Below are 23,365 nucleotides of genomic sequence, written 5' to 3' on the forward strand. Positions count from 1 at the left end.
AAATGTTATGATTTTTAAAAGAATGGAAAACCAAATGCTCTCTCCATTAGCTATAGGGCAGTGCTGTGTATAGGAAGAGTTGGTTTAGGCGAAAACTGCATTCTCTCAACCAATGTTCCCTCTAATTTTCCATGGGTCTGAGCGTTCACACAAAGTCGTTGAGCAATGCTTGAAACAACAGTGAGCAACAGCAATCCCAAGTGTGGCAACAATTCCCTTATCAAACATGTCCAAAACTTGACATCAAGTTACATTTTGCTGTGTTTCCGGCAATGCAACTTTTTTTTCACTTTTGAATGAATTGACTAATGTATTATTGCAAAGGTTGTGCGGCTTACAAACGTCATTTGTTTTTACAACAATTCTTTCAATAGATTTCCATTTCTCTTTTTTCCTGGTATCTTTTGTTGCATAATACTAACATTTTTGGGGGCTTATTTAGTCGGTTGCACAATACACAACTCTATTTAATCACATTTTCTAGTGGAAGTGCGATGTTGGCAACAAGATTGACTTGGTATAATTGGAAATAATTTGAATGCAACACAAACTTTTTCTTCTTTTTCCCTGTTTTTTCTATTTTTTTAAATTCCTTTAAAAAAATCTCATTGTGTTTATTTTTTTCTAGCTGTTACTTTTTTCTTTGCGTTCTCTACTTACTTTTTTTCCTTTGTTCCTCTCTTTTCCCTTTTCTGGCTTTTTCCTGAATACTTCCTTCTTATTTTTCCTTTTGTGTCTTTTTTTCTCAGCTTTTCACTACTTTTTCATTTTGGTATTTTTTTGTTTTTTGTTCTATTCCCCCTTCCTTTAAGTCATTTTGTGCATAATTGTACATAATATTTGTTCAGCAGCAGACAGGAAAATGCTCCAGAGGGTCATCAAATCAGCCCAGAAAATCGTCAGTTGCTCTTTGCCCAGTCTGGAGGACATTGCCTGCTCTCGCTACCTCAGCAGAGCAGAAAACATCATCAAGGACTATTCTCACCCCGGCCACCACCTCTTTAAACTGCTGCCTTCCGGCAAGCGCTACAGGTCACACAAACAGACTCAGAGACAGTTTCTTTGCCAGAGCCATTACCACCCTAAACACACACCGCACAAAAAACTGAAAACTACTCATGCCTACCTACAAGAGGATAAGGATATAACCTTAACTTCTTGTCTTTATAACCTTACCTTCTCTGTTGCTTTATTTTCTTGGTTTCTTTTATCCTCACTGTGAATATGTGGATCTGGAGTGCCATGCCCAATTTCGTTGTCACAATATGTTAACCCATTTTGTAACAATGACAATAAAGGTATATGTATACTCTATTCTATGTAGGGAAGAAAGAAGCAAAAACAACCTGAAGAGCCGTTAGGACCCGAAAGAGCCGGTTCCTTTTAGTGAGTCGAGCAGATGAAGCCGATTCTCGAAAAACTCTACTGACTTTACTTAACTTCGTTCTACTTCGACCTTGACTTCAAAATACCGCATTTAGAACACAAAGTCGGGGAAACCGTGTATTTTTACCTTCATGCACTGTAACTTTGACTTAATTAGCTTTTTAATTAGCAATTTAGAGCCCTGATTTTTGTGAGCTGGCTAGATTATCTTGTGCGCAGAAAAGCTCTGGGTAGTGCGCAATTGCGCACGCGCGCAGCTTAGAGGGAACATTGCTCTCAACTGTTAACATAAAACGGTAAGCACATTCAATGCGAAACATGAAAATAGTTTTTCCAGTTGTTTATGAACAAATGTGCTGTGTTTAGATCCCTTGGCATCCCTGATTATAATATGGTGGTTTGCTTACCAATGTAGGCAAAATAATAAAGCATAATGCTGAAAAACAAAGCTAAAAATTTGAGTTTACATTCTGGTACAGCCCGCCTTAGAACAGAAAGACTGGATCCGGCCCCAGACCCAAAATGAGTTTGACTTCCACGTGTCAGAGTAAACTAAAAATCTGTTGTTTTCCTCTGTCTATTATTAGATATTCTTAGAGTGTATTCTTGTGGGGTTAATTTGGCAAGAACATCGGACTCTGATATTATAGATATTAGTAAATATGGTATTTTATTTCCTGAGTTTTCATCATGTGAATTTTTGTTGTTGTTGAAATACATGATGTTTACTAGTTTATATTTTGCAGATGTTTCATTCTTTTCAATTCTACAATTGAATCCAATCCAATGAAAAACTGCAACATGAAAACAATCTCTCGCAATTCATGACTAAATACTGTATATACTGTATCTATATATATCAGTGCTGAGCTGTCTCGGCCATCTCTGCTGGGCTAAAAATTTCATATTCATGATAAATGGTGTGCATTTACCGTACAGTTTATAGCACCTTTTAAGTCACTGAAGACCTACCAAAGCGTTTTATACTTAGCCATTTTCACACACACCCACGCACCCATAGTGGCTACAGCCATGCAAGGCACCTAACCTTGTATTCATCTCATCTCATCTCATCAGCTGCACCGCTTATCCTCAGTAGGGTCGCGGGGGTGCTGGAGCCCATCCCAGCAACCATCGGGCAGTGGGCAGGGGACACCCTGAACTGGTTTCCAGCTAATTGCAGGGCACACGGGGACAGACAACTCACTCGCTCATTCACACCTAGGGACAGTTTGGACCGGCAAAATCACCTGAAATGCATGTTTTTGGAATGTGGGAGGAAACCCACGCAAGCACGGGGAGAACATACAAACTCCACACAGGAAGTCTGGAGCTGGATTTGAACCCACGCAGGAGGTTCACATGACTTGAATTGTGCCGCACATGGGCTAACCACTGCGCCCCCGTGCTGCCCTTACCTTGTATTCCCTTTGCTTTATTATTGTATTGTTCTCAGCGAAGGGATGCTGCTGGAAATCTATCTATCTATCTATCTATCTATCCATCTATCTATCTATCTATCTATCTATCTATCTATCTATCTATCTATCTATCTATCTATCTATCTATCTATCTATCTATCTATCTATCTATCTATCTATCTATCTATCTATCTATCTATCTATCAGGGGTTCAACGTCTTGCCCAAGGACACTTCAACATTTAACTCGAAGGGGTCAGGAATCAAACCAGCAACGTCTCTTCCCCAAGACGAGCACTCTTTTGAGCTACTGCCGCCGCAATCATGGGATGTTCTTGTACTTACCAGCTCGGTAGCCTAGATGGTAGGGCGCCCGCTCCGAGACTGGGAGGTCGCTGGTTCATGCCTCGGCCGACTCATACCTAAGACTTACAACAATGGTACTCATTGCCTCCCTGCTTGGCGCTCGGCATTAAGGGTTGGAATTGGGGGGTTCGGTCACCTAATGACTCCCAACACAGCAGTTGGGTCTAAAATGGCTGCGCCCTGTTTGGCTGCGGCTGCATCGGCTCGCTACAGTTTAACTGTACGGGCCAGGTGTATTGACATTTTGTTCTGTGTGCATGGTTACAAAGAATGACAATAAAAGTAAATTTTATTCTTCTATTCTTCTTCTACTTTGTCAAGGAATACTTATTGATAAAAATCAAAATCGTCTGTTGGCTTTCTTTCATTGCTTTTTTCCTGGTTGCGCTGCTTTCAGATGTATGCTTTCATATTAAGCATTTTAGCAATCACATTTCAGCCATTACTTTTTAATCTGGTTTTGTTCCTATCTCACAGACCAAAGTTTCTTATTAGCTATGGATGTATATTCCTCCAGAACCCATGAAATTACACCTGGGGTTCCCCAAAATTCAAGTTAATCTGTATGCTTCCCCTTGGGGATGTCATCCGAAGACACAGAGTCACCTTCCATAGTTACGCTGATGACACCCAGCTCTACATTGCCACGTCCCCCAATGACACAAGTCCTATTGATTACCTTTTAAATTGCATTTCAGATGTCAAGTCATGGACAGCAGATTACTTCCTACTGCTCAACCAGGAAAAAAACTGCTTTACTCATTGGTCCTGAAAGTCAGAGAGAGAAACTGTACCAGAACTACAAGATTTTTAGATTATTATAATGCTGTGCTCTCTGGTCTTCCCAAAAAGAGTATTGCTAGGTTGCAGCTAATACAAAACTCAGCAGAACGGGTGCTTACGGGGACCGGGGAGGGATCACATAACACCAGTTTCAAAATTGTTGCATTGGCTCCCTGTGCGTTTCGGGGTCAATTTAAAGGTGTTTTTTGTAGTTTTTAAATAACTTAATGGTCTCTGGCCATCCTATCTGTCTGATTTGTTTTTATTATATCAGCCCTCACGGTCCCTGAAGGCCTCTGGCAGTGGCTTGTTGACTGTTCCCAGGGTGAGGACCAAAACATATGCTTCAGCAGCATTCAGCCACTTTGGTCCTCACCTATGGAATAGTCTGCCGGAGGACATCAGGTCTGCAGGGACCCTTCCTATTCCTATTTTTTAAAGCTCAATACCCACTTATTAATTTGGCTTTTAATTGATCCTTTTGGGCTGGGTCTGTTCGCCGTTTAATCTTTTACTTTATAATACTTTACTTTTATTTCATACTTTTATGTTTTGTTCTGCCGTTGTTTTTTTTGTTTTATATCTCTTTTCATATTTCAGTGTTTCAGAATTTGGGGGTACCACACTGGTAGAGTGTGCTTCAACAGTAGCTGAGAGACGAGCACTGAAAAAGCTGAGGTCAATCATGGACAATCCATTGCATCCACTACACAGCATTATCTCCAGACAGAAGAGCAGTTTCAGCGACAGACTGCTGTCACTGTCTTGTACTACGGACAGACAGAAGAGATCTTTTCTTCCTCATGCCATGAGGCTCTTTAACTCCACCCGGCAGAGTAAAGGCCCACATTAAACCACACCACCTACATTGGATATTACCAAATCTTACTGCAATATGTATTTTGTGTAGCACTATTTAGTTACTCTATATAACACGCTACAGTGGGCATTTGCACGTCACACTGGGTATTTGTATATTGTATTCTTTTGGCTTTATTATTGTACTGTTCTCAGCTCAGGGATGCTGCTGGAAATGTGAATTTCCCTTAGAGGATGAATAAAGTATCTATCTATCTATCTATCTATCTATCTATCTATCTATCTATCTATCTATCTATCTATCTATCTATCTATCTATCTATCTATCTATCTATCTATCTATCTATCTATCTATCTATCTATCTATCTATCTATCTATCTATCTATCTATCTATTTATCTATCTATCTATCTATCTATCTATCTATCTATCTATCTATCTATCTATCTATCTATCTATCTATCTATCTATCTATCTATCTATCTATCTATCTATCTATCTATCTATCTATCTATCTATCTATCTATCTATCTATCCATCTATCTATCTATCTATCTATCTATCTATCTATCTATCTATCTATCTATCTATCTATCTATCTATCTATCTATCTATCTATCTATCTATCTATCTATCTATCTATCAATGGCTGAAAATGCTGAGACGATAGGCGGCCTCCCTTTCAGAGTGGATAAGCCTCACTCACGTCCATTTCTTCACATGGTTAGTCTGTGCCTTGCCGTCATCATTAATTCTTCTCTTTCTCTGCTTATTTTGTTCTTATTGCATTTTAACCATTGTGTGTGCATGTGTATGAGTTGTTTTGGGTTTTCGGAGGGGAGGGAGATTTCATTGTTTTGTTGTAATGTTTTTTTTGCCTGTAAAGATCTTTACCAAAAAAATTGCTTTGGTTTGATTTATTGCCAGGGTCAAAAATCTACCCAGAGGCTTTTACAATCAGTTTTGCAGGCCCTGTGGCATAACAGAAGTGTTGATAAGTGTTAGTTTAGCCATTCAAATTTAAAGTTGGTGGAGCAGAGCCTCTTAGCTGGCCTAAAGCAACGTCAGCAGTTTCATAAACTATGATTGTCTACATAACGGAAGTCCATCCATCCATTATCTACACCGCTTATCTTCAGTATGGGTTATGGGGATGCTGGAGCCCATCTTCAGGCAGTGGGCAGGGGACACCTTGAACTGGTTGTCAACTTGTCCAAGGCACACAGAGACAGACAACTGGCTCGCTAATTCACGCCTACGGAAAATTGGACCGGCCAATTAACCTGACATGCAGGTTTTTATATTGTGGGATGAAACCGGAGTGCCTGAAGGAAACCCATGCAAGCACAGGGACAACATGCAAACTTTGTACAGGAAGGCTGATAGCTGGATTTCAACCCATGACCTCATCTCATCTCATCTCATTAGCCGTACCGCTTATCCTCATTAGGGTCACGGGGGGGCTGGAGCCCATCCCAGCCATCTCCGGGCAGTGGGCAGGGGACACCCTGAACTGGTTGCCAGCCAATCGCAGGGCACACAGGGACAGACAACTCATTCGCTCAATCACACCTAGGGACAATTTGAACCGGCCAATTCACCTGAAATGCATGTCTTTGGAATGTGGGAGGAAACCGGAGTGCCCGGAGGAAACCCACGCAAGCACGGGGAGAACCCACGACAGGTTCCCATGACATGAACTGTGCCGCACAAACGCTAACCACTGCGCCGCCGTGCTGCCCCATGACCTCAATTAAGCTTAACGATCTTAAGTAATTGTGGGAGGGAGACAAGTTCAAAGTGGTATATTTGTTGATATGGGACACAGGCTCTAGCATTATTCTTATTTCATAAATTTTATCAATTCATCATACATTGAAAATAAATGCACTGAAAAATGAGGTTTTGTCTGGAGAGCGGGCTTAGCAATTTTGCTGAAATTTGTCTCAACATATATAGTATGGGAGCTGCACGACGGCAGTTCTGAGGACATGAGATCAAACCTTTCGGTGTGGAGTTTACATCTTTTCCCCGTGTTTGCGTGGGTTTCCTCCGGGCACTCCGGTCTCCTCCCTCATTCCAAAAACATGGATGTCAGGTGAATTGGCCGGTGCAAATTGTCCCTAGATGTGAATAAGCGAGTGAGTTGTCGGTTTCTGTGTGCCCCGCGACTTGCTGGCAACCTGTCCAGGGTATCCCCTGCCCACTGCCCGAAGACAGGTGGAATGAGTTAACGTTTTTAAAAGCTATTATCATTCTTATTGAATGCTGGAGCTTCCAAGAAAAGGTCATCAGGCCTTAAACATATAAAGTTTGGACACCTCTGCTGTACTCATCATTATTTAAAGCAACATTATTCTTGAAACGTGCATTTGACCAAATTGTTAGTGGATCAAGCTAATCATTCTTTATATTCGAGGGCACCTAATTGTCACAATGAGATTCAACCGAAGATACAGACTGTTTTCCTCTAGAGGATTATTTTCCTTCCACCTTTCTTCTTTTGCCACTATACTTGTCACCTTGAGATGTAACTGAGCGACAGTTATTTTGAGTGCAAGTTAACAGAGAAAGATGAGGATGAAGGGGATTCGGGAGGCAAAAGAGGAAGATGAGACAATAAAAAAATGACAAAGACAACCTGAGTGAGGCGAGATGACGGTTGTTGTTCTCGTTATTGTCTCTGCAAAGGTTGTAGTGATGCACCCGGCAAACGAACACACATATAGACGCAGATGCACGCTTTGCTTGTTTGATGTGGCTATCGCCATGGTAACAAAATGTGAAGATAATCGGATTGGTTATTTTTAAGTTTCAAAGACGTAGAAATAACAACGGGGACCATAAAGGGAGAAAGAGAGCCAGAGACCAAGAAAGAACAAGGAATGGGGAAAGAATGAGACTGACATCAACATAAGTGCTAGCAGATGGATAGTTGAAGTGCGTGTGAAGGTCATAGCCAACTATCTGTATGTATGTATAAATCTATCTAATATATCTATCTATCTATCTTTATATATATATATATATATATATATATATATATATATATATATATATATATATATATATATATATATATATATATATATATATATATATATATATATATATATATATATATATGGTTAGCGCGTGTGCGGCACAGTTCCGAGGTTGTGGGAAAACCTCCTGCGTGGGTTCAAATCCAGCTCCCGACCTTACTGTGCGGAGTTTGTATGTTCTCCCCGTGCTTGAGTGGGTTTCCTCCGGGCACTCCGGTTTCCTCCCACATTCCAAAAACATCCATTTCAGGTGAATTGGCTGGTCTGAATTGTCCCTAGGTGTGAATGAGCGAGTAAGTTGTCTGTCCCTGTCTGCCCTGCGATTGGCTGGCAACCAGTTCAGGGTGTCCCCTGCCCACTGCCCGATTTTTTTTTTTTTTTCATTCATTCATTCATTATTTGCACCGCTTATCCTCAGTAGGGTCGCAGGGGTGCTGGAGCCCATCTCAGCTATCTTCGAGCAGTGGACAGGGGACACCCTGAACTGGTTGCCAGTCAGTGGAAGGGCACACAGAAACAGACAACTCACTCGCTCATTCACACCAAGGGACAATTTGGACCGGCCGATTAACCTGACATGCATGTTTTTGTCCATATGTGCACTTGCAACCAGGAAACCCTAGGCCGTATTTCGATGATCGACTTTGTAGTCGTTTCGTCGGACCTGTGGCCGCATTTTCTGGACACTCGGGTGAAGAGAGGGGCGGATCTGTCAACTGATCACCACCTGGTGGTGAGTTGTCTCCGATGGTGGGGAAAGATGCCGGTCCGACCTGGCAGACCCAAGCGTGTTGTGAGGATCTGTTGGGAAGAATCTCCTGTCACACCTCCGCCAGAACTTTGCCCATGTCCCAAGGGAGGCGGGGGACATTGAGTCCGAGTGGACCAAGTTCCGCGCCTCTATTGTCGAGGCAGCTGATCGGAGCTGTGGCTTTAAGGTAGTCGTGCCTGCCGCGGCGGCAACCCTCAGACCCATGTGTGGTCACCGGCAGTGAGGGATGCCGTCAAGCTGAAGAGAGAGTTCCTGGCCTGTGGGACTCTGGAAGCAGCTGGCAGGTATCGGCTGGCCAAGCTGGATGTGGCTTCGGCGGTTGCCGAGGCAAAAACTCGGGCATGGGGGGAGTTTGGTGAGGACATGGAATGCGACTTTCGAACGGCTTCGAGAAAATTCTTGTGTACCATTCGGCGTCTTCGGGGGTGAAGCGGTGTGCCATCGACCCTGGGTATAGTGGCGATGGGGCTCTGCTGACCTCGACCCGGGACGTTGGGCAGAGTACTTCGAGGACCTCCTCAATCCCACCGACACGTCTTCCTCTGGAGAAGCAGAGCCGGAGGACTTTGAGTTGGGCTCTCGTATCTCTCGGGTTGAAGTCACTGAGGTGGTCAAAAAGCTCCTCGGTGGCAGGGCCCCAAAGCTCTGGATGTTTTTGGCGTGTCATCGTTGACACGCCTCTGAAACATCGCGTGGACTCAAGGACAATGCCTCTGGACTGGCAGACTGGGGTGGTTCCCCCTCTCTAAGAAGGGGGATCGGAGACAACTCACTCGCTCATTCACACCAAGGGACAATTTGGACCGGCCGATTAACCTGACATGCATGTTTTTGTCCATATGTGCACTTGCAACCAGGAAACCCTAGGCCGTATTTCGATGATCGACTTTGTAGTCGTTTCGTCGGACCTGTGGCCGCATTTTCTGGACACTCGGGTGAAGAGAGGGGCGGATCTGTCAACTGATCAAAAAGCTCCTCGGTGGCAGGGCCCCAAAGCTCTGGATGTTTTTGGCGTGTCATCGTTGACACGCCTCTGAAACATCGCGTGGACTCAAGGACAATGCCTCTGGACTGGCAGACTGGGGTGGTTCCCCCTCTCTAAGAAGGGGGATCGGAGACAACTCACTCGCTCATTCACACCAAAAGGAAGTTTAACCGATCTTGAGTAATTGCAAGAAAGAGACAATTTTAAAGTGGTATGTTTGTTGATTTTGGGACAGGGGCTCTGGCATTATTCTCTTTTCATAATTTTTATCAAATCATCAAAAATAAATGTGCTGAAGACTAAGCTTTTGTCTGGGGTGCGGGTTTAGCAATTTTGTAAATTTGTCTCATAATATATGGTGTGGCTCTTTCCCAAAATAAAATTAATATTTTTTGCTTTTATGGCTCTTTGAGTCAAAAAGGTTCCCGACCCCTGGTCTATAGGCTGGTTTCTTAGGGCTCTTTAAATGCTCAAAAATATTTCGTAAAAATTATTATTACATGGGCTTCTGAATTTTAGTCAGTACAGTACATTGAGTTTTGTTTTGAGAAATGAACATAACATGACTTAATTTGACACTCCTGCATATATGTAAATGCTAGTTTAATTAATATAAACTTCTGCACTAGGTGATTGAGATGGACAGCTGCGGACAGAGTCCGCAAACGAGTGTCTCTAATCACAGCACAATTTGTTATTTTTCTGTACTAGACATTTCCCCACTGAGTCAACCTAGGTGCAATCATACTCAATAGGGCCAGTAGACATCTCGTTTGTACATTCATACATGTCACACATTAAATAGCGAGGCATTTGGCTAGCAAATGGAGATTATAGCTACTCCCGCCATTCATCCGCGCTTCATTACATTTCTTTACTTTCACATTCAGAGCACTCGGTGAAAATCGCATCACATCATCACCCACCACGGCCCACGTGATGCTTTTTTTTCTTTTTTTATTCAAACTGTCGCATTTGCCTGGTCCGCACCAGTTCTAGGCCAACGCCAGGGCCCGACGGGCACCACAGCTGGGCAGAATAGAGCTATAGAGCTATACTTTTAAGTATGCCGAGACATAAGGTTTGCAGGTGTACAATTCAGGAGGATTACGTCAAGGTACTTTGGTTTTTAAACAGCTGTTTCAAACTCTTCAACTGTTGGCACCAACACTTGGTGTGGTTCTATTCACCACCCTATAAGCCAGACCTAGGCACTCCGGTCCTGGAGGGCCATATGTCCTGCCAGATTTTGAGGTTTGCTCTTCTTTAACTCAGGTGATACAAATTATATCCTCGTTAGCAAGCTAGCAAGTGCTCGTTAACGATACTGGTGATTGGAATCACCTGTATTGGATCAGAGAAACCTCAAAAATCATGCAGAACATGCGGCCCTCCAGGACCGGAGTGCCCAGGTCTGCTAAGCTGTCATTACATTATATGAGAGGAAGAAGTCGGATCTTTGTCCAGTGACACAGAACCAGGTCCCATTAGCTACTGGAGGACATCAATTTCATAAAGCAAGAAGCAGCTTCTCGACTAAAGCACCTGAGCAAAAAAATAAACAATATCAACCACGAAATAGGATATAAAAGTATAATTTATCTATTAACTAGAGACTCAAAGTGACCAAACGGCACAGTTTTTTACATATGTATATAGCACATGCGCCTAACACGCGAAAGGTCCCGGGTTCGAGACTAGGTGAAAACATGTGGAGATGGATGGGCGCCATCAGGCTGCACTTGTGCAAGACACATCACAGGAAACGTCGCCCTTATAGCCCTAGTGGTTAAGAGATCCAACCAACCAACCAAACCTATGACCTCAGAACTGTGAGGCGGACGAGTTAACTACTCAGCTGCCATGCTACCTCAGCTGCTGTGCTGTGATTTGAATTGTAGAGTGTTTTATTATATTTTAGTATTTCAAGGTTCCTACCGATTTTGCCTGTTCAGGGTTTTTTAGGGGACGAAGTCTTGCGAATAAAAAATGGTTCACTGTGTTAAATAATTAACATTTTTGGGGTAAAAGAAACATTTTGACAATACCCACACTTTAAAAGTAAAGTTTCCATAATTGTTGGGTTTTGTGTCAAATACAGTACATACCATAAATTCAAAAGCCTTTGGTAATGAAAACTGTCACTGAGTCTTGACTAGATATAAAGACTACACTAAATAAATATAAATAACTAAATAAATGATGCCAATTAAAATAATATGAATTGTTTGCTGTTGACTATTATTTTGTTTTTAATTAAAAACAAAGGGCACGAATAGATCAGCATTTCTCAAGCAATTTGTTCCCATTCTGTTACATGTTAGAATATAATCTTGAATTACAATCTTTAACATTAAAGAAGACAGTGAAGTGGCTTGATTTGCTATTTGATTTATTTGTTATATCTATACATTTTTTTGTATTTGTTTAAGTTCTCAAGATTTTGTATAAAGTGAGATGATCACTGTTTACTTGCTAAGAAATATTGCAATGATTGTGTAATATTTTAAAACAATTGTAAGTGTTATTTTTTTTGCCCAGCTTTCCGACAGATTTTTGTTTTTTTAAGGAGTACCTGTCGCAGCAAGATGACGGATAATCATGTTAATTGAGGCTCTTAATTAATAAAAGCGTTTTTTTTTTTAACTACGAATATTTACAAAAATTCACTTTTATATGATAGTTCATGTATTTTGCCTTTTATTTAATTTAATATTATTCTATTCAATAAATGTTTCTTTTTACCCCTAGGGAGCACGACATAATACACACATTTTCTGTTGGAATTTAGAAGAATTTCTTGAAAAATAGGTGCCCTGTCCCCCTGAAACACTAAACAACTCCTGTTCAACTTGGTAATTATTCCTCACAAATTGAACAGTTTAAAATAATTTAATACCATCAGCATCAAAGATCTGCTATGCATATTTTCAGGTGACATTTCTTGGGGGGGATTTCAATTTGTCGGTTTTACATTCTGATCAGAAAGTACCATGAGACAAGGATAGCAACTCACAAGGATCTCTCAAGAACAAAAACTGCAAGGACAAACAACTTCAATTTGTGGGACAATGGCAAGATTCTATTAATGTTCAGTAGAGTTAGAATACCCAATTGTTAGCTGTGGAGGTCTCGGGAGAATGAATGCAAAAAAAAAAAAAAAAAAAAAAAAAAAACACCATGAAGGGAAATCGGCAGCGGCAAACACAAGACTCAAAACAATAGAAATCTTGTCCTTGGTGATCAATGAGTGTGTTGTTGTCCTGAAGGACAAAGGAAGACAGAAATGGTGTGTGAAGTTTTCAGCTTCCCCCCCACACACATGCTGAATTTAAAAGTAGTTTCTGTTCCGAAATTGTGAAAACCCTTTTCTATGAATTCATGCGTTCATTTGTCTCAAAAATGCAGATAATAGCAGCGAAATTGAAATGGTTGAACTTTAAGCCCTTATTACGCCATTGCTTGGAATTGAGGGCTGCAACAACAAATCAATAACAATTACTATCATATATGAAACTATCAATTATGCAAATCTTTGTCAACAAATGATATCATTGAGTTGTTGTGTTGTGCGATTTATGTGGCATCACGTTAATGCAACGCAAATAAAGGGATACATTAAATTTCATCTTAAATCAGGCACAAACTTGTAGTAGTCTTTTGGGTGCTTTGAGACCATATTTTTGATGCTCAAGGTCAATTTCACCCAAAACCAAATTTATTTATACAGCACTTTTCAGATACAAAAATACAGCTGAAAGTGCTTTATAATAACAATGTATATCCGAGGGAGTACTCGCATTCTCCTCCGATGTTGCCTCTCTTATTTTGCATATTCGCAGGTGTCTTGCATACATTTGGGTGTATTATTGTTTATTGTTCAGCTATTTGAAAAACACTTGAATTTTTATTGTTTTGTATTATAGAATATTCTGTTGTTTTTGCATTATTTTTGTATCTTCCCTAAACTTCAAAGTTTGGATAGAGGAAAAATTGAATATGCATTTTGTTTTGTTTTAAAATCCGATTGATCGATTAATTGAAAGAATAATTGAGCGATTCATTGACAATTAATAAAAAATGATGAATATAATAATCATAAGTTGCTTCTTTGGTTGGTTGGTTGGCTGGTTTGTTGGTTGGTTCCCTCAACCACTATGGTCGTGGGGGGCACTACTTGCTGTGGGGTGCTTTGGGCAAGCCTGGTTGTACCCATCCCTCTCTAGGCCAACATACTGGAATTAAATGAACAGCAAAGTAGGACTGTGTGTCCAGCCTTACCCTATCTCACATGTATTGGCGGAAAGTAAGTGGGTTCGTGGGTGTGTACCTTACATGTTTTAATGAGTATGTAAATGTACTTTAGCCCCTTAGGGGACAATTGCAGTTCTTTTTCTGTGCATTGAGATAAGTGCTGTATTGCATTACAATGTTTCTAAAGGAAGTAAAAGGTACAAACTATTGCTAAAACATCATTATTGCAATGATGTTGTGGGTGCTTTGAGCTCATTATCATAGTTCTTTTTTTATGATCTTTAGCTCGTATTTAACCCATTAACTATTTTTCTCATTAGGTCATTTGTTCATTTCGTTCATTATAAGTGATGTTTGCTGAAACGAAAGAAACAATAAACATGAAAAGTCCAAAATGCTATTACCCCGCAATGGCACACCATGGCCCGCCGTCGATGGCTCTTAAAAAGTTCAACTTTAGTGTGTGTAAGTTTCTACAGAGACACTGTCCTTCAAGAAATTTCCGAGTTTTCTGAATGCCAAGTTTGATTACCCAGCACAATTCCTACCTCCAAATACGGCTTTTTTTCAATGGCTCAGCATGTTTGTTAGTTCTGGATGCCAAGAAGACAATTTTTTAAAAAACAGTAACCCCTAGGTTATTGCAGTTATTGGGGACCAGAACCCCCCCCGCAAAACGTGAAAACCTCTGAAGTAGTGAAGTCCTTTCTCCAAGGGTCAAACTTACCTCGTCCTTACCGACTGAGAATATACGACTGTAAAAAATAACAATTATAGATCTACAAACTAAAACGCAGAACACTGAATAGCAGTTGAATGAATGGTCTTCAATGTAATCATTCAAAATTACATTGAAATTGGACGGCTTCTTCCAGTGTAAGAAAGCAATTTAAAGAGCGGCTGGCTAGCTGCACGATAGCATCGGGGATTGCCGGTTGAGCCAGGTCTCTATGATGATTAAGATACGAGAGTCACAAATGAGTAGTTTCCCGCGAGTTTAAGCTCCAGGTCATCCATTTCATAGGTAATGGATCTAGCGCTCGTGGGATTCAGACTGGGCAGGGGTGGTTTAAAAGAATTTTAAACCTAGCCTAGCAGTAGGCTGGACCTGCAGCCTCGTTATTAGCTTCTCTCCTGGCACAGCCTCAGTCACATCCCAGAACCGCTAAATATCCACAGAGCTTCGCTGGTGTTCATTTCTTTGCACTCTCTGGCCTCCTCAGAGTCCAGTTTAATTGATATTTTTTTTTATGTAACAAGCTGCTGAGAGTCAGCTGTCAGTTAGCTTACAGCATACATCATACCTGTCAACCTGTACATTTTTGCCGTACAAAGTACGTTTATTATGCATTTTAAGAAGTGCCCGACGTACAAGAAAATCTTTACGGAAAAACGCAAATTTGTCAATTATGGGTACCATCCGGTAAACACTGACTATCAAGAAACGGCAAATCAATCAAGTCAAACGAGTTCGCCGCGGTATCCTCTATCTCGGTATCGTTTTTTTTTGTTGCAAACGAAGCGAGCATTGATGCTACTGTGCGCATGCGTCTACCTCCTGGGGATTTCCCATGATGCATCATACCGATGAGGGGTTGATTAAGTACATTTGAAATACATGTGGTCTTAAAAAACATCGGCTTTCATGTGATAGTTGTGTAGTGAAAGGAAGTCCGTCTCTTTTTAGAGAACCGGCTTTTTTGGCTCAACTCATCAAAGAGAGCTGGCTCTCAAACGGCTCACTTGCTATGATGCATTATATTACGATTTATTATGTTGTATAAAGAAGTTAGGAAAAAAAGGAAATATAAAAAGAGAAAATGAAAAAAGACAGGTTTGTGGTTGTCCTTTTAATCATTATATTACCAACAATAATTTAATGCAGAAAATGAATTATTAATTTGAATTAGAAAATGTATTATTCTACTTAATTATATTTGCATGTATTTTTTCCTTCTACAGTGAACGCCCAAGCTACTTAATTTTTGAACTTTTTTAATGATAAACCTCATGTCGAGCAACTCAGTATCTCACAACAAAATGCTAATCAACAATATATATGATATAACGAAACACATGTACAATATACCATGTTAAACTACATAAATAAACACGTTTGGAAAAAAAATATGGTGTAAGATTATTTTGTATTTTGTAAGGGAAAATACGACAGCTTGTAAGGGCATGGAGCCCTTGAGGTTGACAGGTATGATACACCATCCTATCACAGTCGCACTCACAGTCACATCCAGCCAACACACACATACAACCTGCCTCTGTGATAGGATTTGCTGTATGCTGTCTGCTGATCACAATACACTATGTGTCGAAATCAATGACAACAAAGACGATTCAAAATCAGTAAAGCAATGAACCAGCAGTAACTGAAGCGCAAACTAGTGAGGGGTCTCTGTAGAGGCTCAAAACAGATGAGCAGTTTCTTTGAAGGTTTTTTTTTTAAAGAACATTTTCCGGGCATAAATGAAATAAGAGACAATGACTGTAGTAATTCACTTGTGCGAAGACTGGCGTGTTTAACCATCATTCTTTACAAAAATGTCCGCTTTGTTGTCTTTGGGGAAATTGTACTCAAGCTGCTCAACCCTAATGAGGAAATCAATTGTATTTTAGTAAAACGGGCAAAAGTCTGACATCACTTAGTGTGATTCCTCCAGAATCTTCTTCTGAACTAAAATTAATGTTTACTGTCTTTCATTGTGTATTCCACTCAAACACATAAGGTCACATTATGTTATAAAAATACAACTGAAATTACACAATTATGACTAAATAAATACAAATGTTACAAATGAAGAAAGTATATCACGGTGCCCTTAACCGCCAGAGTCATCTGAGATACCAATTTCTGTGGCGTGTCTTGGGCAAATACCTGGCAGGGCTCATCCCTCTCCAGGCCTTTTTTAGGTGAGAGTTTGCTCCCACACATAAAACAGCGAGTACTGGTTTCCATGGTTACCGGTAGAAGTAGAAGCATCCTGATCTGACTCTGATACACAACCTTTATCATCTGGATCGTTGTTGTTTTTTAGGCTAAAGCGTCATTCAGACATGAGTCGAACCTTGGCATTGACGGGCCGCGGCGTGTGACAATACCGATGCTAGATCCTAAATCCCTGGGGGGAAAATATTGTGTTCCTACATTTTCAGGATCACATCCTACAATACAGATTGCATCACTTGTGGCTTTCATATTTTGGTTGAAAAATCAATTTTGTGGCTATGACGTTACGTCTTTTGCTTTTGTGACATATTAAAAGCTCAAATGCTCTTTGTCCGTTAAAGGACTTTGCATTTTGCATATTTTTGTATTTATATTCCAATTTGTTTTTGACCCAATATGGGCAGTGACATATTCCAATATTACGACATGTCAGAAAGCGAAAGGTAATCACTGGATTTGGTTCTACCCGTTGTGTGGTATGCATGGTGACCTCTGCTCTGTGTTGACCAAAGAGAGTTCATCTTGGCAAAAACATAGCATAAAAAAGTGACATAGCAAATATGCAAAACCTTTTTATATTCAATGATCACATCCGGCTAGTAAGCCTCAACCTTGGCCAGCCTCACAGGCGTTGTCCTGAATCCAACCCTCAAACACTACACCCTCTTTGTTTTTTTTGTTTTTTTTTTTTTACACGGGCAGGAAAGACCTTGATGTTTCTCCAATAATTGGCTGTATGGGTTGACTTTTATTCCTCCTCACCCTCCCTTTTTTTCCTGTTTATCTTTTTTTTGCTCTTCTTTTTCTTTTAGGGATGAATCGTTGGCCCCGGATCAAAGGCAGATCCAAATGGCCACCTCGGCCACCACAAAGGAGTGTCGGGTTCTGGCTCGGGGCCCGGTGCTGCACGTGCTCACATAAGCGGGGACAAGACATGCAGATGGGGCCAACACAACTCTTGTCATCTCCACCCTCCACACGCTTGCGTACGAGAGGTCAGCAGATGAATTATCAGAGCGTATGCTTCCTGTAAGATGATCTTGTCGCAAATATCCTCTTTTTTGTTCCCATCTCGTCGGTTGTCTTGTTTTGCTTCTCCAACCGTTGCATCTTTGTTTGTTTCTACAGCTCTCGAGCACTCTTTCCCTGTGTTTTTGTGTTTCATTTGTAGCTCAGAAGCAGTGTTGGGTGTGGTACTGAAAAAAAAGTAATGTTACAGTGCCTTGCAAAAGTATTGGCCCCCAAACCCCTCTTATTTCCAGCTTTAAACGTATGGAAAAAAATCAAAATCGTTTTCCTAAGAATCAACAACATGAAAGACACAATCGTGAGAAAAAAAACAAAAATTTTCAAAATCTTTATATTGTGCTAACAAATAAAATACAAAAATGTAAGTTTTGCAAAAATATTTCCCCCCCTATAGTTAATACTTTTTTACAACGTCCTGTCTTTTTGGGTATGTCTCTTTCATTTTTTTACATCTTGAAACATAGATATTTGCTCTTTCTTCCTCAAAAAACAATTTCCTTAAGGTTTGATGAAGATCCTTTGTGCACAGCCTTTTCCAGATCTTACCACAAATGCCCTATAAGATTAAGGTCTGGATTTTGGCTTGGCCATCTTACTCCTTTATCTTGTTAGTTTTTAACTATTCCATTGTATATTTTGCCTAGGCCAGGGTCATTGTCCTGTTGGAATTTGAACATGCACCCCATGTTTAGGTTTCTTGCAGACCCCAACAGCCCTGTATTTAGCTCCTTCTATCAACTCTAACAATCTTCATAGTGTGTGCTGAAGAAAGGCAACCCCAGAGCATGAAGCTGCCACCACCATCTTTGACAGTGGGAATGGTGTTTTCTGGGTGATGTGCAGTGTTAATCCTAAGCCGAATTTAACGCTTTGCATTCAGCCCAGAAAGATCGGTTTTGGTCTCATCTGACTCGAGTACCTTGTTTCACATGTTATTTGTGTCTGCTATGTGGCTTTCTTCTTTCTACTCTTTCATAAAGGGGTTCAATGAAAGGTTGAGTTACAAAATTTTATTAAAAACAAATTGCAGTATTTGTTACCAGAAAAAGTAGTTTTTTTCAAGGAACGTGTTTCTCCCGACACAGGTCAAAAATGTCCCCGTTTTTTTATCATCTGGCTTGTAGTCTTATTTTTCTTCTCCAACCGTCATACCTTTGTTTTTTTCAACAGCTCCTACATACTCTTCTTCTCTGTTCATGCATTTTATTTGTGGCTCAGAAGTGGGCCTCCTTGAGACTCCGCCAGCATGCACAACAACAACAAAGGAAGTTGAGGTAAGAGTTCTTGTCCCTATTGACAACCGACTAGTTCATGGGTCGGCAATCCATAATTTTGAAAGAGCCATGACAGACCTAAAAAACAAAGACAAAAGTTCTTTTATTTTCAGAGCCGCAAAAAAATTAAAAGCCTTATAAAAACTTGGAGTCTTGAAAACTGAGCTAAACCACCAAAGATGGACTGTGACCACAGGAGACGTGATATTGAAGCTTTGACTGCCTTTGCCGGATGGTCAAAACTGCAACAATACAATGCAATGTATCGAGACCATGGGCAAAATCCGTCCGAGCTGTTACAAGACCAGTTGAAATCAACTTGCTTAAAACACCAACAAAGAGTAATTCTTTATCTTTAATAATTAATAAATAAACAAATGACATTCATGGACTAAACAAAGAAAAATAAACCAACAAGTAGTTGAAGAGGTTTTTGGGGTACAAGCGAGATGGCGTAAAATCATGCCTCATGTTATCTAAGATAAACAGAAATTTGGTCACCTATAGGTATTTTCAAAATTGCATGTTTATTTGTTAGTTCATGTATTTTGTTTGTTATTAAAATCAATATTGTTTTTTTAATGAATTAAGTTTCTTTTACCATTCGGAGAAGCTACAGTAAATAACACACAATATCCCTTTAAGCATTTTATATATTATTGTATAGTGTCGAAAGATTTATGCCCCAACTGACAAATTAAGGTCAAAGAAGTATGAAATTTGGATGTTGCTCCATCCTAATTAAATAATAGTTTATCCATCCATCCATTATCTGCACTGCTTACCCTCAGTAGATTTGCGGGGGTGCTGAGACCCATCCCAGCTATCCTTGGGCAGTGGGCAGGGGACCCCCTGAACTGGTTGCCAGCCAGTCGCAGGGCACACAGAGACAGACAACTCACTTGCTCATTTACACTTAGGGACAATTTGGGTTTGTCAATTAACCTGACATGCATGTTTTAGGGAATGTGGGAGGAAACCGAAGTGCCCGGAGGAAACTCATGCAGGCACAGGAGAACATGCAAACTCCACATGGGGAGGCTGTGGTAGATCAACGTGAACCCTTACCTCCGCACCGTGGGGCTGCGCACTACCCACCCAGCCGCAGTGCTGCCCAATAATAGTTTCATCAAAGATTATTATAAATAACCATTCTCAAACCAGCCCAACGATTATGTATTGCTTTATTTTATTTACACATGATGGTAACACAAATGCAATGGCGGCCTGTGCATTTCACACCTAGGCCTTCAGTAGCACTACATCTGAATCAATCCAGCCCCCAATATCTATTTTATATTATATTTTATAAAACATTTACTGAAGCTACAGTTTGGACACATGTAAAAAAGAATCAATCATAACTTTATAATATTGCAGAATTACTTAGGAATATAATGACAATTTACTCTCCAAAAATCCTTTTTATTCGTGCACATAATCCATCCTCCTCTCTCTTCTCACGAAGATTTCAATTACTCGGTCGTTCAGATTTTCTGTGCGTTTCAGTTCCATCAAGTTATTTTATATCACCATCTAAGCTAATGCTAAAAAACGAGCATGTCCTGTTGTATTTCTGAAATACATTTTTGTTTTCCTTTTTTTTAATTTAGAGTTTAAACTTTCCATCCGACTGGAGCAGTTGACAAGGAAATACTGTATTTTTCTTCACCTTTTTGTTCTGAAACTTCCGTTACCACCCTCTAGCCAATCATTGTTTGTGAAACTGACGTTTCCTTACGCTTTCTAGAAGGCTCTGGCCGAGGCAACTCTACATCTGATTGGCTAAACCAACAACTTTTTCAACACATATGTTATGCCCCAGGGCTTACAGAACTGATAATGAAGGTCTCTGAGTAGTTTTCTGACCCTGGCAACAAGTCATGGCTGAAATGTGATCGGTTAAAATGCTTGAATGTGAGACAATCACATGTCTGAAAGCAGGGCAAAAGCAATGAAAGGTGGTGTCAGATGATTTGGATTATTTAATAAGTATACATATACAAAATAACATCCAATTCATATGAAATGAAATGATCTGCATTTATACGGCACTTTTCAAGTCAATGACTTCCCAAATTACAATGTGCTCCACATTTCCCATTAGCGGCCTTGTATTGCAGCCATGTAAGACCTGCTTATTGGGGGTACTAGGGATTCAGTGTTTTACCCAAGGACACTTCGACATGTAACACGGACGAGCCGGGATTCGAACTGGGATCCCTTTATCCCAAGACGAGCGCTCTACCTCCTGAGCTACTGCCGCCCCCAATGATTCAGATCTTTTTAGGGCCCACCACTGCACAAATGCATGTTGACACGCTCTTTCTCAAGCTCACTGTCATTCAAATGTAAACATGTTATGTAAACTAATGATTTTGTTTACACACCACAGGCTCAACCAAACATGGCACATCCATGGATAGTCTTGAACTTGGGCCCTTGTGGTATCGGTTGATGATTTCAACGACTTAGCCACGGCGTGGTCAGTCATGGTAAGATTGAAAAATATATATTCTTGACAAAATACAATAAAAATATTAATAATGTCCTTTTAGTGCTGTTCTTGAATAAGTGTAAAAACTGCTTTGTTGAATTAAAATCATTCATTCTATCCTCTCTATCATTTTGTTGGAATTTAATTTTTTTTTCTCAGATATATATTTTTTTCTTTTTACACATATTCAAATAAACATAAGAAAAATAATAAATCACCCGAAACCTGGTTTGAAGCCCAGGCTTATGAGAGATCCTGTCAGAGACCAGAAACGGAGACAGGACCCACTTGCGTTCGTTTTTCTTGGCTTTATTTAGAAGGAGGAAAAGGCTTGCACCCACGATCCGGTGATCATCGGTCACGGGCAGCAGATCGTTTGGAATGCGGAAGTGGCAGTTCCGTGGCGAGCGAAGGCAGTGTCGAGAGCGGGGGAATAACAGGTCGATGGCCGGGACGGTGGAGCAAAAACATAATCGAGTTCAGAAAAGGGGTTGTGCGGGAATCAAGCGGGAATCAGGACAAGATAGAGTCAGGGTCAAAAGGGTTTGCCTAGCGTGGCCTGAGGTTCGCAGACTGACTGACCAAGGGTGACAGGAAGACGGGGGTTTAAAAAGAGATAAGCAGCCAATCAGCATCCGAGGCAGTGTGCACCAAAGGAGCAGATTCAGGTTCCCCGCATCAGTAATCATGACAGACCCTTCTGTAAACTAAGGAATTTAAGGAGTTTAATCATATTAAAAAAAGTTTTTTTTTCTACAATATTGAAAATATCAATCAACAAAACAGTGATTGTAACAAAATTAATGATATCATCAGTGACAACAATTCTCAAAAACGATTATCTCGTGTTTGCAAGCACCATAGTTCCCTTAAAGGACAGTTGAAGTAACCGCGGACCTGTTCTGAAAATAGCTCACCAGGGCTGGGTCATTGCAATTTTCTAGTATGAATATTTTTTTCAATTGATTGATTGAGCTTATTTAACCCAAATTTGATAATTAATCTGATTATCTCATAGTAACAACAAAGTAATAACAGGATAAGTTGCGTTTTGAAAAATTCAAAAGAATACATTTCAGTTAATGGGCTTCATGGACAAAAATAATCCATTGAAGTAGTGATATTTATGTTTAAAATTTTAAATATGAGAATAGAAGTAGAATCTTTTCGTGTGTTAAACAAATTTATTTATTCGGCCTTTTATTGATTTATTTTACAGGAAATACAACAAAGCGAATTCCAATGTATGTGTTTCATAAAGCGAATGAGCAAATAATGTGCATTTCTTTGAGCAAACTATCTGGCTACCTTTTTAGCTTTGTAGCTAGCTACCTTCCCACCTGTTTAGCTATTTAGCAAGCTATCTTGCTAGATTTTTACATTTTTTGCATGCTATCCATTTGACTTTTGTTGCTAGTTATCAAGCTACATTTTGGGCTCCTTTCTACCTAGTTATCTATCTTTCCTTAACCTTTTATCTGGCTAGTTAGTTGTTTTTGTTTTCTTTTGTCCAGCTATCCAGCTACCTTTTACTTTTTTTGAAGCCATTTACCTTTTTAGCTAACAATCAAGCTATCTTTTTAGCTGTCTAGCAATCCATCAAACTAACCTGCTATTTTTTTCAAATCCATATAAAACTGGGTGCCCCTTGCGCTAATTACTTCCAAAAAGTCGCTCAACGGTTGGAAAATTGGGGACCCCTGCCTTATAATAATATTGTGTAACTTTATTTGGGTGTGGGAGTGTTTAACATATACTGTATTATCACATCAAG

General features: G+C 40.2%; 1 protein-coding gene across 1 annotated transcript in view; it reads left to right on the top strand.

The window, feature by feature from the left end:
- The window catches only part of LOC148361795 (uncharacterized), a 52,849-nt gene extending 31,229 nt beyond the window's left edge, over nucleotides 1-21,620 (top strand). Inside the window, exons 3-5 of the mRNA XM_088343199.1 lie at nucleotides 17,604-17,786; nucleotides 18,991-19,094; nucleotides 21,490-21,620. Of these exons, the coding sequence (XP_088199325.1) occupies nucleotides 17,604-17,786; nucleotides 18,991-19,094; nucleotides 21,490-21,552 (350 nt within the window). The 3' untranslated portion in view covers nucleotides 21,553-21,620. The remainder of the gene's footprint in view (nucleotides 1-17,603; nucleotides 17,787-18,990; nucleotides 19,095-21,489) is intronic.
- Nucleotides 21,621-23,365: the final 1,745 nt, after the last annotated feature.

This window comes from Urocampus carinirostris, chromosome 8 (genome assembly GCF_059441175.1).
Source record: "Urocampus carinirostris isolate Australia breed hairy pipefish chromosome 8, RoL_Ucar_1.0, whole genome shotgun sequence".
Lineage (NCBI taxonomy): Eukaryota > Metazoa > Chordata > Actinopteri > Syngnathiformes > Syngnathidae > Urocampus > Urocampus carinirostris.